The 17,790-nt window shown below is 42.7% G+C and overlaps 1 protein-coding gene across 1 annotated transcript in view; it reads left to right on the top strand.

Annotated features, from left to right (window-relative positions):
- The window catches only part of TNKS (tankyrase), a 255,631-nt gene that overhangs the window by 20,035 nt on the left and 217,806 nt on the right, over nucleotides 1–17,790 (top strand). The window contains exon 2 of the mRNA XM_059722215.1: nucleotides 15,537–15,761. Coding sequence (XP_059578198.1) covers nucleotides 15,537–15,761 — 225 coding nt within the window. The remainder of the gene's footprint in view (nucleotides 1–15,536; nucleotides 15,762–17,790) is intronic.

Raw genomic sequence — 17,790 nt, 5'->3', positions numbered from 1 at the left:
TCTATGAAAGGTGTGTTTTAAGTTTCTTTTGAAGATTAGAACTGAGAGATCAGAGAGGGAGTGATTGTCCTGAGAGAAGTGTGCACCCACAGGTAGTTGGGTATTTTTGTCTTTGATAGATTTTCAGTGTGCATTCATTCTGGTGAGCAGTTGTTGTTTGGTTTCTTCTACATATTTTCCATCAGGGCATTTGGTGCACTGGATGAGATGTATCTAACATTCCTGGAGGTGTAGGTGTGAGATCCAGGGCTGGTGATAGTTCTTTTGTGGGGGGTGTAGTTATTGTGGGGATGGTGGAGATGGTTTGGCAGGTTTTGCATTTCTTGTCCTGGTATGGTCTGGATCCATTGGGTATGGTTTGGGTCATAGAGAGTTTGCTTCTGGTGGTGGGGTTGTTAAGGTTCGGTGCTTGTTTAAAGGCTATGATGGGTGGTTCTGGGAAGATCTCTTTGAGAATGGGGTCATCTTCTAGTTTGGGTTGCAATTGTGTGAGGATTTTCTGTGTAGGTTCCAGGGAAGGGTGATTTGTGGGGGTTTTCTTTTTGTACTACAGCAAATCTTCGCGTGGTATCTGGGTGGCTCTTTCAAAAGTGCAATCCATCTCTCTGGAGGAGTGTCCTCGTTGGCTGAAGGCCCTTTTCAGATTTGTGAGGTAGCAATCACGGGTATTTTCCTTGCTGCAGATTCGATGGTACTAGAGAGGTTGGCTGTAAATTACAGCTTTCTTGGTGTATTTAGAGTGACTGCTGGTTCTGTGGATATATGTACTGTGTGTTGGTCCATGGGTTTCTTATATATGGTGGTTTGAATTTTACCAACTTGGATATTGATCGTGGTGTCCAAAATGGAAATGCTGGTGTCAGAGTATTCAAGGGATAGTCTGATGGAGGGGTAATGATTGTTGAATTTTTGGTGGAAATCAATTGGAGACTGCCGGGTTTTGGTCCAAATGATGAAGATGTCATCTGTGCATCTTGGGTATAGTAAGGGTTTGATGGTGCAATTCTTGAGGAAGTCGTCTTCTAGGTGGGCCATAAAGAAATTGGCATATCGTGGGCCCATTTTGGTTCCCATAGCTATGCTCATGGTCTGGAGGATGTGTTGGCTGTTGAAAGTGAAGTTGTGTGTGAGAATGAAGTATATACATTTAGTGATATCCTGAGGTCTGTACTGAGTTGTAATCTCGTTCTTGTAGGTATGCGAAGCAGGCTTGTACTGTTATCACTGTAGTGTTTCACTTTGGCCCATTTCCCCCTGCTTTCTTCTCCCTCTCTTCCCTGTTCTACCTTTGGGTTTTTCTAATTTCTACCTATTTACATTTTCACTGACATCCTGTCACACTTTCTGCATCCCTCTTTCCTGTTTTCCTGATCTACTAATTCCTTTGTCACTGACAGCTTCTTTCTACCTTGTATTTTATCACTGCTATCTCCCTTTGGCCTTTTTTTCTGGTGCCTGCTTCCCCTTCCATTACCTGTTTTACCTTTTGCCTTCCTAATTTCTACCTATTTACATTCTCACTGACATCCTGTTACACTTTTAGGTTTTCTCATTCCTTGGAGTCTCAGACCAGTAGACACTCCCTATGCCTGAGGAAGGGTGACTGTGCCCGAAAGCTTGCCTAAATTTTTTTTCCAGCTACTCAGTTGGTCTAATAAAAGATATCACTCAAAGAACCTTGCCTGCAGATATTGCCTTACTTTTATATGTTTTGATTCAGCTCTTCATTTGCCAGTTTCTTCTCTGATCTCAAATTGATACAGTCAGCAGCAGAGTTCTTCAGTTCTGAGGTTGCACTGGCTTCTTTTTGGTTAAACAGGTTGCTTCTGGCTTTTTAATTAGCCATGTCTGCCAGAAATTTTGCTTCTATATCTTCTTAATACTTGCAAAAACTGCTCTAAGGTCACAAGGTGAATCTGAGTAGTCGATCAGAAATGTAATGGAAGCATAGATTACAAAGATAAGCAGCATTTCCCCCTCTTTAGGATATTTTGTTCTTTTCTAGTTTTTAAGGAGACAGTTCTAGGTAGTGTAATGCTAAGGCCATGATCCTTCCTTGTCAAGAACTGATCTTTGAAAATACTGAACCATCACTGGTGATATCTGGGACAGATTTGAGCTATGGGTTCAGGCAGTGAAATGAATTTTTCATGGATTACTTGTAAGAACAACCCATAACCACTTTCAGCAGCACTTGGCTTACATGCCGCCTTGTATATTTGAAGGTCTTTGGGAGAGGTAATAGAAGGTGATTAAGACAAGTCTTGCTCAGTGTGGATGTAATTGACTGTTGTAGTCGCATTCATTTTTCAGCATTTTTTAGTACTTCCTTGAAAAAACTGGTTCTCATACATGATGACAGAGTTGTCATATCTTCAGCATCACCTATGATGAGCTACATAATATAGGCAGCATACGAATAACAGTGTGTGTGGATACTCCTTTATCCATGAAGCCCAAGCAGCTTTTATATTGGCTATGTTGCTAGTCATGACCAAAATGACTTTCTGTAAACTCATTATTAATTTTTTTAATTGATCTGAGAGCTCACTTGTGCATTAGAATGCATATTTCTGGAGTCATTACCATGAAGTTAATGCCATCATTGTGCAAATTGCTTCATCCATGAGACACTGGTGACATGCAAGGAGCTTTCATAATAAGACTGCCAGCATTTTTTTTTCATTCACATCTTCTGCTTCTGCGAGAAGCCAGATGTGAAATCAGAAGATGACTTTCTACAAACTGCTTCCTATTTGCAGCTTCCTAAAGTTGATGCCATTTCTGTGAGAGGTGTGTGAAATATACAAGCACCAAGGCTTTATGACTATGTCCAAAGTTGTATTTTTGACATCTCTCTAGCGAACATGAACAGATACATTTTTGGTTTTTGCATGTGTGTTGTGTGCATGCGTATAGTTTTTTTAATCAAACATTTGGTGCTTCTTGAACATCAAAACTTTTTCCAAAATCTTTTTAAAATTCTTATTAAATGAAGAAATAGAATTAGTTTCACTTTCATTATCTGTTCTGTATCTTCATCGAAAGATGAAGTAGAAGGAGAATGTCAAAAAGAGGAAATTGTGATGGAAACAGTCCCTTCCCTCCTAGCTGTTTGATTGCAGTCAGTCTAAAACAGGAGCTGGACAACTATCATGAAAAAAAAGTTTTTCTCTATTTTATTGGTGTGTTGTGTGCTATGTACTCTGGCTTTATTTGTAGTGCTATAAATACTTTGATAGTTATAGGTTACATGTGGACAGTGAGCTACAGCATGAAAAGGGGCCTCTGTGTCCTCAGTATTCCTCCCAGTGCTCTGCTCTGCACAAAGGAGGAGGAAAGGATGGAAAGCAGTGTGGTCAGTTAACGAACATATCTTTATGACTGGGGCTGGCAATGTATGATCTATGGCAGGGCTGGGCAATTATTTGGGCTGGAGGGCCACTTAAGGAGTTTTGGTGAGCTGTTGGTGGCTGGGTCAGCATCCTCCCCAGGTCCCTGCCCCACCTCTTCCCCACAACAGTTCACCAAAACAGGGCAGGGAGCAGCATCTGGTGCTGGGATTGGGACCAGGATTGTGGGGCAGTGACAGCGTAGATCCAGGGCTGGGGTCTGGGGCAGAGCCTGGCTGTGTGGCCTAATCTGGTCACAATCCATCAGGGCTGCCCCACGCTGCCAGGCCATGTTGCTCCGCAGCCATGCTGTACTGGGGCTGCCCACATGTTCCTGTGCTGGGGCTGGGTCACAGGAGTATGCTCCACCCCCTTCCTGGATTGGGCCGGTTGTGGTCTGTCGTGCAGGGCTGATCGTGGCTTTTCCCTGGGCCCCAGCCCCACACTTTGCTGCCCTGTGATCCTGGCCCCAGCCCCGCCTGCCTGTCCCGCTCCAAGATGTTGCTCCATGCCTGCTCATGGCCCCTTCCCATCTGCCTGGCTGAGCACACCCTGCCCATGGGGGTCCAAGGCTGGTCTCCATGGAGACTCCCACTTACCTGCTTCGTACAGCACTCCTGGCAGTGGGTGTGGGGCAGTCGGGTCAGGGTGCGTGGGCAATGGGGCTGTGTCTGGTGTTGGTGGCAACACTGGCAGTGGCAGCTGGAAGGAGGAGCCGCCACTGCTGGAAAGTGTAGTCTGACTGCCACGCTGCCCCAGCCCTATTGTGTGGCAGGGTTGGTAGGACTGACTGCATATGCCACGGCCTGGGCTGCCCCCAAGTTTGGGTTGGGCAGGGCTGAGGGACCTGTTGCAGGCTGGATAAAATCTCTTGGCAGGCCGAATCTGGCCTGTGGGCTGTATTTTGCCCACTCGTGGTGTGTGGGCTTGATCTGGTGTGGTAGCTCAGGGAATTGGCAACGCACTCCTGCTACAGCAGCAGAGGAGGAGAATCCCCAGGGGATTTTTTCTGTTTATTCCCCTCACAGCATCTGATTGCTTTAGGGTGCAGGGCTGTGGCCTGCAGTAGGGCCTAGGGCATAAGCAGCAGCCTGTGGTGGCAAAAGATTGCCAGCCTCTGCTCTGAGCCTCTGTATCTGGCCTCTCAGTTCTGGCTAGGGTTGCAGGAATGGAGTCACAGTCCTGGGAGAACTAGGGCTGCTTCTGGGCTCCCTTTCACTGGTGTCTAGGGTTTCTGAAGAACAGACCTTGCATTTCATTCAGTGTCATCAGAAATTTAACATGTCGGGGTGGGGAGGGGGGGTTCCACCAAAAGTATTTTGGTTTTCCTTATTCTTCATAAATGAGACATTAATAAATTACCTCAGTTATGGTCTCTTGTATTTCAGTTGACCAGCAGCTGTTCTGTTTGTTCTGTTTTTAACCGCTACACTTGAAGAATGTGGTCATTTGAGTGTTATCAGTCACACTGTTGTTTCACTCCCAAGACTTCTTTGTAGACTGTGAGTTATGTAGGCCAGGTACAGATATTACACTTTTACTGGTATAAGTAATCGAAAATCAGTCTATATCCATAAAGAATAGAAGTTCAGCGCACAGGCTGGTTTAAAAATGGCAGAACCTGGTCTAAGATTTGCCTCCACACTAAAAGATGAATGTGTGTTCTGTTTACTACCAAGCTAAACTGTGCTGCTTATGGAAAATTATGCAACTTAATCAATTCTACCTTAGGTTTTTGAGCGTCTGTACTTAGACCATATAGAGAGGGAGGAGGCAGGCAATCTTTGAAGCAAATTCAGTAGACTCTTGGGAGTAGCCACGAGCATCTGAGAATTCTTTTTAGGGAAGTTTGTTCTGTGTCTTTGTCATGATAGCAATCCTCCTGAGCACATTCAACTAGCTTTTCAAATCTAGAAATAAAGGGCATTTTTACACGTTTCCAGTGCAGTGCCAGGCACCTTTAATTAGCAAGCTGCACTAATTAAAAGTGTCCACATGTCATGTGTATCAGCAGCACAGCATGCCTCTGTGGTGGAAAAAATGGCAGTGATGCGCTTTCAAATAAAGCACATTGAATGTTTTTTAGTTCAGAGTGCACTGCCACCATTATATCAGCACAGAGGTGTGCTGCACCGCTGATGCATGCGCTGTGCGAGGCTGCCAGAGTATGTCAACTTAGGTGCTCCAGCAGATTCAGTCGAGTCTGTTCTGTGTGTCAGAGCAGGTTCCCTGCATGTGCATAAGTGCCCAAAGTGGCAAAGCTGCTCCATGAGTGTCCTTCTCCAAGATGCTTTTGATCACCTTGGTATCTGGTATATTTGAACATGCTGTGTAGATGGATGCACTTTGAGTAGCTGTGCTTTTTTCATTTGTATGTGAGTTGGGAGCATCTCTGCCAGGACACACTGGGACTTCAGTGTAGAAATACTATTACTATCCTGCTGAATAGAGCTGTCTGCAGTTGCAGTAGATGGTCAATAGGTGTACCACACCCAGCAGTATACAGAGGCTTTTCAAGGAATATAGGAAGGGGTCCTCCTCCTATTTTAAATGTAATGGGAATCTGCACTATGGGGAGGAAAGAGCGAGTCATGCATGTGTCCTCCAGGATGTGGGGGCACAAGGCCCTCACTCCTGCCCTTGCAAGAGGATGGCATCATGATGCAATCAGAAAGTTAGGCTGCTATCTGTATTGGGACATTTTTGGCTTCCTGAAACACTTGGTAGTATATGACTGTGGTCAAATAATGGGGTTTAGAAGCAAGTCATTCTTGCTGCCTATCTAGGAGTCTGCCTCATTGTTCTCAGTGTGTCTTTTAATGGCCCCATCATATTAGACTTAATTGTTACTGTGATAAAGAAGGGTGAGTAGTCCTTGAGTCTGGGGTGGTAAATTTTCATAGTAACTTCCTACGATTTCATCTTATTCTTACCCCCATTTCATGTCTTAAGGTAGCAGTTGCCAATCTTCTCCTCCTGGTGACCTCATTTCCTATTAGGAGGGCACCGATAGAGATTTTGGGGGCTGATACCGATAGCTGATTTGTACGGAGGCATATAGGCCGATACTGATCTGATTTCTGATACCAGTCCGGCAGCTTGAAGAGCAGTGTCCAGCTGGTAAGTTTGGTGTGGTGGGAGGGGCGTGGGGGGGTGGGCAGATCAAGGCCCCTGAAGTGAGGGAGGAGTGGGGCTGGGGCAACCACTACCCAGCCAGGGCAAGGAGGGTGCGGGACAGAGCTGTGGCTTGTTGGGGTGGGGGCAACTCATGCTGCTGCGTACCACTCGGTGGGCGGGGGGGAGGGGTTGTGCTCCCAGACCTGCGCGGGATGGGGTGGCCGGGCTGTTCCTGGTGGGCCAGGCTGCACTTGGGGTGTTCAGCGGTGGTGCTGGGAGGGGGCTGGGGTAGGGGCTGCAGCCATCCCAAAACTTGCTGTAGTCCCCACAACCCCCCTTCTAGTGCTGCCACCACCCGCCCTGGCCCCAGACTGCCCCGCTCTGCGCAGATCGGTGGGCACATGCTCCCCTTCCCCCCATGACCTTCTGAATGAGCAGCGGGAGTAGCTGTGGGAGCTGCTGAATGAGCGGCTCCTGTATGAACAGTGTGCGGAAGCAGGAGCTGTTCCCCCCCCGTGCTCCCCAGATAAGCTGTGCCTCTGTCCTACGCTTGCCCTGTCCCAGCTGGGCAGCACTTGCCCCAGTCCCACTCCTCCCTCACCGCGGGGGCTTATATCTGCCCCCTCCTTTTCCACCACACCAAACTTACCAGCTGGATACTGCTCTTCAAGCTGCCGGGCTGCACTCCTCACCGCCTACGTGCTGTGCTTTATCGGCTACATGGGGCCGATTTCTGATACAGCCAATTTTCTTTATATCAGTGCCAATCTGATATCAGACTGATGTATCGGTGCACCTCTGTTTCCTATATGAGCCCTAGTTTTCCAGTTGAATTAGTGGGGTTTGTGATCACTATTTTGAGAACAGTTGTGTTAAGGTGAACCAGCTGTATGTTAAGGCGCATCTCTTGTTGTCTTTCTCCTCTGCTTAGGACTAGCTGAACAGAGTAATGTGGGAAGGGAGAAAAACCCTTTAGAGGAAGTACTTTTGGTCTTAAGGAATATGTAGGGGAAACTGGGTTCTTTACCTTCAGACCAACAAATACTGAAAAGTCATTTGAAAATTCTAAGTAAATGGCAACTGGTGACCTCAACCCTCTCTGATTTGAAGTCTGTCCTGTCTGTCCTGTCTGTCCTGTCTGTCCTGTCTGTCCTGTCTGTCCTGTCTGTCCTGTCTGTGATGGGTGGGGTGGGAAGGTCTATTAGGTTGTCACTGGATTAATTATAAAACAAACTGATTGTATATGCCATAAATAAGATGAGTAAAATGGATTTTGCTTTTTTTTTTAAAGCAAATTTTGTTAACTGATATTGAGTTGCTGTCTTTTTCAGAAAAGAATTATGAGTTCCCGAAGCAGCCATTTTTGTAGTTTTGAAATAGTTGTATGTCCGTTCTAGCTTTTTTTTTACAGTAATATTTGAAGGCAGCAAGTACTGTTCTGGCTGAGGTGGAAATATGTTTCTGAAGTCGGAGTCCTGACTCTACAAAGTAATCCACAAAAGCAGACTCTGAAAAGCCCATGGACTCTCTCTTGCAAGGTCAGAGCCTGTGAGAGAGGTCTTTCCTCCTTTTCCCCCACACACTTCACCCAGAGTGTAAAAAGACAAGATACAGTTGTCAGACTTTACTGTTAAATCTCAGCTCTTATCTTCCTGTAGTATTTGTATTGTATGGGCTGTACTAACTAGGAAATTAATTTTTCTGTGAAATTCTCCAATATTTTTATTTGTGGTCTGTAACTCATTTTGCTGTTAAATTGCATTACCTTGTACTAAACAATTGTTTTTAGTGTTTGAGGTAGGAAGAGAAATGAGAGAAAATCACAGAACTAAGACAAAATCTTTTTTATGAAACTTGCAACCTTCACTACTACTAACGCTTGTAAGCTGCACTGATTTGATGTATGTTGTACATCTATTTAGATGTAACAAAGCTAGTGCACTTAGTTTGAGTCAGTGGATTTAATTATCTTTGTTACACTGTTGTAAGTTGGGAGGCATTCCAGTAAATTCAATGGAATTGTATTGATGTGAGGACAGCCTTGCCCAAAATATGCATAGAACTGAGAAGAGAAGACAGTTTCACTTTTGTCTGAACTACCCTTGCCATCTAAACCTTTATAAGATCATTTATCTTCTTAATAAGATGTGTGTCTATTTCCAAATGCTCATATTCTACCAAAAGCTAGGTTCATTACTCTACAAAGTAATGAAGTGGGATAACACTTGATATTTTTCTGCTTTGCTTAACATCATGACAGAACACTTAGACAGTGAGCTGTGCTTTTCCATTTTGTTCAGAATGCTGTTCTCATAATTTTTAAAAAGTAGCATAATGTTGGGGGTAATAAAATATATATATATATATATAATCTTTTATAGGTGCCTGAAAAGCACAATTTTCATAGAAAATACAATATGTGAAAAGTGGTCACAGTGTGGAAATAAAGGAATCATGAGCCCAGACTTGGCTTTCCTACCAGTGCTTGTGCTATTCAATAGACTGCTGTTGCAGGATTGTCCAGCTGCGCAGCCAGGCTGCCACTCCCCGTCACTTCAGCTGCAGCAACAGTCAGAGTCTTTGGGCTCCTCTGGCTTCTGCCTGCCCATGCCCTGGGAGCCAGTGTGCCACTGCACAAGAAGGGGGAGGGGGAGGTTGCAGCCATATGGGTACAGTGTGGGTGGGTGGGTGGGTGGTATTAGTGCAGACCCCACTGGTGCAGCCTGTAGTAGATAAGTTGCTTAGCCCTATACTACATTACTCAGGAAGGGGAAAAAGGCTTGATGACACTTTGTATCACATAGCAGATAAAGACAGTTGAGTATTTGTTTTACCGGAGAGGAAAGGAAAGTAAGTTGTACAGAGGGCAGTGCACAAGAGGATGCAGAAGATGTTTTTGCATTTGAACACCACCAGATGATGGGTGAATTAAGACTTAAGCACAGGAGAAGGAGCTATTTTAGCAACTAGTTGTCCTGATTACCTCTAGGCTGCAGTCCTCACTCTTACGCCATTACCACCAGGCATTGTCACATCCTGTGCTGCTGGACAACCTAAACTGCTGGACACTTCAGACATGCATGAGTTAGGAGTCAGTCCATGGCCTGGAATAGTATCAGCCTTTGTAATGGGTAGTAAAAAGAGCTGATACACATCAGATACCCACTTTCGTGGTCAGTGAAACCTGTAGGGCTTTTTTTCTTTGAAATGCTTCTGCAAATATTTGTATCTGAATTTGTTTATGTATTTTATAATAAAAATAAATGTGTGTGAGAACAGCTAGTGTTCTGGAAGCTAAGTAAGTTTTTGCAACATGAGACTGGAAGGAACAAACTGGGTCATTAAATTCAGTCTTCAGTTCTGGCAGTTCACTACATTAAGCTTCAAATTATTTGTTCCAATTGTTCCTATTAAAGGGTATTTCTGAGGCCTTGCTCTTGATGGTTTAAAAACAGATAATTGCCTTTCCAGCCTAAACTTATTAATTGGAAGTTTATATCTATTGACTGACTGTATTGGTCCAATGATAAGTTTAATACGGCTTTTTTTGTCCCTGGCATCTTTCCCTTTTCTGTTTGTAGAAATCATGTGTCCTTTAGCTTTCATTTTACCAGGTTAAACCAGCCAAACTTTTTTTTCCTACCCCCTTCCTCCTCATAAGACAAGTGCCTCATTCCCTTAACAGTCCTAGTAGTCCTTCTCAGTTTGGCTTTGAATCCATCTTTTTAACATAAAGAACTGGAACTGTCCTCAGTATTCTTGGTGAGCTCTTACTAACATATTATATAGCATAATTAAATGTCTTCTCCGTACTAGAAATATCTTGCCTTGTCCATTCTAGGAGATTTAGAAGAGCCTCAGCTAAATGTGTTCATCTATTATGAACACTTGTGGCCTGGAACCTGGGATGACTTTACTGTAAATCCTTCTTATGCTCTGTTTTCTGCATGTCCTTTCACAGCATCCGAGGAAGTAAGCTACAGCCCACAAAAACTTGTGTTAGATATATCTACCCATCTTCTACTTGGCTTCAGACTAACATGCTGACTATATCTCTGTGTGGTAAATGGCCAAAGTTAGCAAGGCGGTACTCATAGATATACACCAATAAGTCTTAGCACCAAACTAGTGCAACCAGTATGCCAGTGTGGGTATGGGTTGTGTGGTTCTGCAGGGGGTGAAAGCTTGTGGTTGTCTGTCTGGAGGCCAGGGAGTGTTTATAGCAGGATGCGCCTTTTAAATATCCTTGATTAGCATCTTGTGGAGGGGTGAATTTCTTGGCATTTGTGCAGGACTTTGAATTAAAGTCTTTGAATAAAAGCCTTTGTCCCAGGCTCAGTATATTAAAATTGTCAGCTCTCTGTTTGGAGGTACGAAACACCTAATTTGGTTGTCCAAAAAGAAGTATGCTTCACGTGTCAAAAAAGGATTTCAAGTGAAATACATGACATGTCTCTTAGTCTTGGTATAAAATGACTTTGACATTGTCAGGCAGTTTTATTAATCTCAATTAATTTGTCAGATTTCTTCACTTGATGTCATTTGTTAAATTGGGTGCCAGAAAAAGCCCCAGTTTCTACAGGTGTGCATGTGTACGCTGAAGGAAGGCTCCAATATATGGCTTACAATTTTGAGTGAGGGGAGTGTGGAGATGGGTATAGCTGGAAGAGAAATATTTAACCTGCCTTCTTAGCAGGATAGATACAAAGAGCCTCTTGGCCATATTCTGACCTTCTTTTTGGTGATTCCCATTATTTTAAAAGGTACTTTTATTATTAAACCACAAACTCAGTTTGCGATCTTATTTTTTAGGGGTGTACCGATATACCAGTTGGCTATTGGATCAGCACTGATAAAAGGAAAAATGACGTTATTGGCTTTTTTGTTGTTGTAGCCAAATAATTATCACCGTGTGTCTGGAGCACCCTAGTGAAAGTAGTCCAGTGCTCGCGCCCCACTGCTGGCCCTAGCCCACGGCAGACTGCAGATCCTGGGAAGCAGCAGGAGGGGTAGGGGGTGCTGAGGTGCAGTTGCAGGGCACCATGCTCACCACAAAGGGATCGTTACTGGCTGTTGCCATGGCAACGCCCAGGGGCCTGAGCACTGGGGCTGCTACAGAGATGTTGGGCTGTGCATGGGCAGGGTAAGGTGCCGCGCAAGGGACATTCTGCTTTGCCTGGGCAATGGTCGTCTTTGCAAAAGCTGCTTCTGCCCAGTGGCCATGGGAGCTCAGCTGACCAGGCCCAATCCGATAGCCAAGGGTACCCTGGGGCTCCAAATGCACTTGGTCTTGCTGTCTGCATGAAGGTCTGTCCTGCCTTGCTGGGATGGCAACATGGGCTGTGCGGGGAGCAGGGTTGCAGGTAGGAGCTGTAGGCGAGGGGGTAACGTGCATGGGAATAAGGCGGCCACCACCTTCCTCATTGCGGGCTGGAGTAGTCACGTGGCGTGTATGTGTGATAAATGCAAAACAACCAAACGGGGTTATTTATGTCAGTAGTTTAAAATGCCTTGCACTATTACTAAATATCAGTTATTGGATCAGCATCGGCCGATATGGTTGTTTAACCATCGGCTATCGGTATCAGTCAAGAAAATGTTTATCAGTGCATTCTTATTATTTTTTATTTCTAATCTTATCACAGAATAGGTATTTGGCATCTGAGACCAGAAGGGCTCTTATAAGGATGCATTAGAGTGGAAGTGAAACACTTCTAAGCATTTCAGAAATCCTTGAAAGCATCATGCTGCTTCAACCTGGTGATCCCTGTTGTAGCGTTATCTACGATATGGAGTATTTTGCTTTTTCAAAGCTTCATTGGGAAGCAGTTGTGCAATAGTTACTTTTTCTGATTTGTATTGAGTTTTCTGCACATCTCTCCTGGGGTTGACAGCATATCTGTCTTCAAACTTTTTAGGAGTGCCAGTCTCTGAGGCTTATCTGATACTGCTCCTAAAAGTTTGTTTCAGCTTCAGGGATGCGTGTACACAAGCGCAGAACCTGCTCCAATGCTCTGTAATTAGTGTGTCAGAACAGACTCAATTAATTAGTCTGCCGGAGCGTGGTAATTACTGCGCTCCAGCAGCCTCCCAGTGTCTTGTGCATCAGCATCCAGCTCTTCAAAGTAGCGGCGGGGCACTTGAATTAAAACTTGTGGAACAACCTTTAGTTCAAGCACCCCTGTTGCCATTTTGAAGAACTTGGGCACTGATGCACAAGATGATGCGGTGTTTCTCTTGGAGCCACTCTAATTAGAGGCGCCCCCCCCCCCCCCCCGCGGTAAAAGTGCCCTCACTGAGCAAATTTAAATAGAGGAAAACATGCCTACTTCAATTAGAACTGAAAGAGACCTACCACAACTATGCAAAACCTTGAAAGTGCATGTAAATAGTGCTGAATGCTGAGGGTTGTCTGGCCCCACAAAAGTAAACGTGCATCTTTCTGTACCTCCTGACTCCAGAAGCATAACTGCTGGTTCTTGTGCATTTGTTTATTTAAGAAACAGTACGCTTCCAAATTTTTTGTTACCATATAAACATTGAAATGCTAAATCACCTGCAGCAGTGGATATACTTACATCTGTAAAATCAAAAGGTTATAAAGCACTTAGTTATTGGATATTTTAAATTAAAGTCGTTGTTTTATGATTCTCATGCTGCCATATTTCCATATCACAGTCAAGTAGATGACATACGTGAACGAAGGAAGCAGCATGAAGGTTTAGCTTCTTTCTAGCTCTGCTAGAGTATTGTTAGTTTTGCTGTAGCTCCAAATATCCTTCAGCTGTTGTTCTGTCTCTTTAAATTCTCTTCCTATTAGAAAATTTACATCATGACATTCCCTTAATTTAGTTTAACTGATAGTAAAAGTTTAGGTCAGGAGGTGAGCAGCTGCAGTGATATACAGCAGCATTGGCCTTGCTGACAGTTCAGTTAAGGAAAAAAAAATCTCTTTAAGTCATACCTTTGCCACTATAAATAAAAAGCCTCTCTTTCATAGTTCCAGCTTTTGGCTTGCTTGTTTCCAGTTCTGTCAGTGTAAGATTTTTTTTAATACTGGAAGCAGGATTTTAAAAAGAATACTTAAGGCCCAATGAAGAGTAAAAAAGTATTTACAGTCCATTAATCCATATCTGACTCTGCTTGAGATCTTTTGGGGTTTAGGTTGCAAAATGGGTGGGTTCTAGCTTGGATTATAGTGAAGCCCAGGTTCTAACTTATACTCGAACTAGGTAACTTACCCTTGGCTTAAAACACCTCCAAATTTGGACCATATATATACATATTTGTTCTGAATAGATAGTGTCTGCCTAAGAAGGTAGGGGTTACTGTTGCAGTTCAGATGTTCCCCTTGTTAAATTGTAGTACTGACCAAGTTGCATCAGTTAAGTGCTTTACCTACCAGTGTCTGGATATGTATTATTACTGCAGATGGTTGCATTCCTGTCTTGCTCCAAAATGGCATAATACTTGTTTTAAGTGCTATACAGCAGGAGATGGTACCTGCCACGTGGAAATTTCCAACTCTGAAGAATACAGTGGATTGTATAAGCTGTACAAGCAATACAATGCTGCCCTCCTTCATTATATGAGACTGACAATGGAGTTCATCCCATTCCTTTAGCTAGTTGAACCCATGACAGCTTCTTTCCAGTAATCCTCTTAAGCTTTGATATTATATCTTTTATGATGATGATAAATCTTTTCTCACTTTTGTGTAGTCGATTTTTAAATGAATCAGGAAGGCTCTAGTTTGAGAGATTCTGTGATGTAGGAATGCTATTTCACAATTTCTAGTTAGTGCAGCTTTTAATCTATTGCGTAATTTTGGCTTCTGTGCAATAGTTTTTGTACTAGTAAAGTTGAATAGTATTCACAGTTAAGACAGATGTCTATTCCATTCAGCTGCTGTAGCTTTAGGGTAGTTTAACTTCAGCGGTCATTATATTCAATTTTTTTTCCAAAAACACAGCAAAGTTGTGCTTTCATGAAAATAATCTCTTTTAAAAATTGTCTTCCATATGTTTAAAGGGATTTGTGAAGCACTGAAACATTTGTCTTATGCTCTTATTGAGGAATTATTTGTGCTGTCTTAAAATTCTCTTATTGTCAGATGTTTGACATTTTTACTCTATCTATAGTATGCAATTTTCCTTGCTAAAATAAGCAATCTGTCCTTCATACTTGTCTATTTGGCATTTTTATATAGTACCAGGTTCTCATCCCACTGCCTACTTGGTTTTCTTAACATAAATATGTAGGGGAGGCCCTCCCAGTGCATCTTTTCTTTTGTCGAACAATAACTAGACCACAGTCAGTGTTGTTTCAGTCAAGTTGTATTTTGTAAGTTGTGCTGTCTGAAGAGGGATTTGAACATTCATGGGATTTGAAAAAAGAGTGGGGTTGTCCTTTGGGTTCTCTTGGAAGGTCATAGAACCAAACTCTCTATTTACTAGCTCATACAGAAGAAAATAATGTAAGCAGTTGTATGTGTGCTATTTGTATTTAAGCTGGAATCTTTGCTTAAAGATTCAGTTATGGTAAAAATGTATTGACTTTGGCCTTGCTTAAGATCAGGGACCCATCTAAAAGAACGGAATTTAAAATGCTCCTTTTCCTGATTTGGAAAGATAAAAGATAAGATGGCCTAATTCAGCTAATCATTAAACTACAAGGACCTCTCAAAATGGACCAAAAAAGGCAGTAAAAACTGCAGAACCTGTTACCAGAGCAGTCTGTGGCAGTGTGTAGGTCTTAGAGACCTGCTGCTGACTACCTCAGTGTATTGTCAGTGTAAGCGTATCTTTCAAATAAAAAATGTATTATTTTTATCTTTACAGGTCATCTTTATTTATGGCCAAATGATTGAGAAGCAGGGGTTTTTGGGGAGGGTTTGGGGGGGAGGGGTTAAGATGGAGTGATAAGTAATTGTTCCTTATTTCTAATACCCATTTCTTAGCCCACTTGATATTGAATCCCAAATTGTTGCCAGGCAGTTTTAATAGAGGTATGTTCCTGCTTTTACAGGTTTTGGAAGAAAGGATGTGGTAGAACACTTGCTGCAGACTGGAGCCAATGTTCATGCACGTGACGATGGAGGGCTAATACCCCTTCATAATGCTTGCTCCTTTGGTCATGCTGAGGTGGTTAGCCTGTTACTGTGTCAAGGGGCAGATCCAAATGCCAGAGACAATTGGAACTACACTCCTCTGCATGAAGCTGCTATCAAAGGCAAGATAGATGTGTGCATTGGTAAGTATCTGTCACTGATTATATTGGTTTAATTAAATGCAAATGTATTGCACTGAGTTTATATTCCTAACAGTTGTTGTAACTCACTAGCCACTGGGATCTGCTGTTTTTTCTTTGTTTAAAAAGTTGGTGTTTTTCATTTGCAGTAATGAAGTCAGTTGATATGAAAATGGCTTTCCAGGCATGTACCATAATCTTTGTTAAATTTGTCTCTGGAAGAATAAACTAGATCAGACAACTGATCTATCAAAATTTAGTTCCTAATTAAGGTTAATTTATGATTATTTGTAAGTATATTGTCTTGGCAGAAACAATGTGAGAATGCATTGGAAAATAACATGGAAACTTACTCTGTGATAACATCTTGACTTCTTGAGGCTGAACTTGGCATTTATGCTTTTTTTTGTCTTTGGTTTGAAGGGGACTTTTCCCACATTATAAGAAATGGAGAGCCAACTTACTAGTATTAGGAGGCTTTGGAGGACTAGTTCCATGATAAGTGCATCATGGTAATATATTTGTGGCATATTCTCTAGAATTGAAGGATTTTCACATAATCTAATGTTTCAGCAATTTAAAATGTATTTATATCATATTAAATGCTCTTTCATCTGGATGTTTCTTATTGCTGTGTTTCTCAACCCGTGGGTTGCGACCCAAAAGTCGGTCTCAAGAATGTATGAAAGGGTTGCGAACTAACTTAAAAAATGGATTAACAAATTAAAAAAATGGATTCTCCTTTAAAGGAGAAAAACATGGGAAACCATGGCTTTTTCCCTTGCATGCTGGCAGAGTTCCAGCCTGCAAGGGGCTGCTTGAAGACCCCCCTGCCCCACATACCCAAGCCCTGCCCCACACACTGGGAGGCTGGGGGCAGCGGGTCAGGAATGAGGAGCACTGCGTTGGGACTAGCCATCAATGTTTACAGATGGGTCCTAGTACAAAAAAAAGTGAGAGCCACTGTTTTATTGTACATATTCTTAGCCTTGGTACTTCCTTCTTTTCTTTTATGTTCAAGTAGAGTTCTCTGTTTTTTTTATTTTAAAATTAAAGTAGCTTGAAAGTGCAGTGTCATGTGTAGAAGAAATCTGGTACCAACTCTTTTAACTATTGCTTCTTTGACAAAAGTGAATTGTATAAAAAATCATCTGGTTAATAACTGAATCTAGGGAAAGAAATTTGGATGCTCAAATTTTAGTTATATGTTATACTTATGATTGTGAACACTGATTTAGGATCTTTAAGCAGGAGCTTGCGCTGTCTCTCTCTCTCTCCAGCAGAGTGCTGCTCGGAGCACTGGGGCAGGTGCTGGATGGGGATGGAGAGCATTTATCTCTTCAGACGGGTTTTTTGTGGCATACCTCCGTCACTCTTTTGTGGCAGTGGCATGCTGTGATGCACCATTTGGGAATCACTGCTATAAACATTCAAATTGGAAACATAGATTTTGAGTAAGGGTAATTAATCTTTGGAAAAACTAACCAGGGGACATAGTGGATGTTCAGTCACGTGCACTGCATCTCAGTGTAAAATTTCAACACAGATGAGAGCCAAGTATTATGTGACAGAAGGAGAAATCAAATTTACAGAACTACAGGAAATAATCTGTGGGTTTTAATGAATCACAGCTAAAGAACCAGCATTGTAATGTGTTTTGCATAATGAGGGCAAATATTTTCAGATGCATTAAGAGTGTTGCATATAAGTTACAAAAAGTAATTTCCACTCTACTTGGTGTTGATGAGGCTTCAGCCAGTATGCTGTGCCAGTTTTGGGCATCTCACCTCTAGAAAGATATGGACAAACTGGAGAGAGTCCCAAGAAAAGCAACAAGACTAGGAGGCTTGGAAAACATGACCTGTGAGGAAAAGGTTGAAGGCTGGGTTTGCTTAGTTTAGAAAGGAAGACTTGTGTGTCCCACTAGTTTGGTTTTTTTTCTTGGTAGATAAAATCTTACAAAGAAGATGATCACTTTTTCTTGATGTCTACCTTGTAGTATGAGAAGAAATCTGCAGCAGAGAGAACTTGG

The sequence above is a fragment of the Alligator mississippiensis genome, chromosome 2, assembly GCF_030867095.1.
Source record: "Alligator mississippiensis isolate rAllMis1 chromosome 2, rAllMis1, whole genome shotgun sequence".
NCBI classification, from domain to species: domain Eukaryota; kingdom Metazoa; phylum Chordata; order Crocodylia; family Alligatoridae; genus Alligator; species Alligator mississippiensis.
Note: the sequence above shows the minus strand (reverse complement) of the source record. Positions and strands in the feature narration are given on the sequence as shown.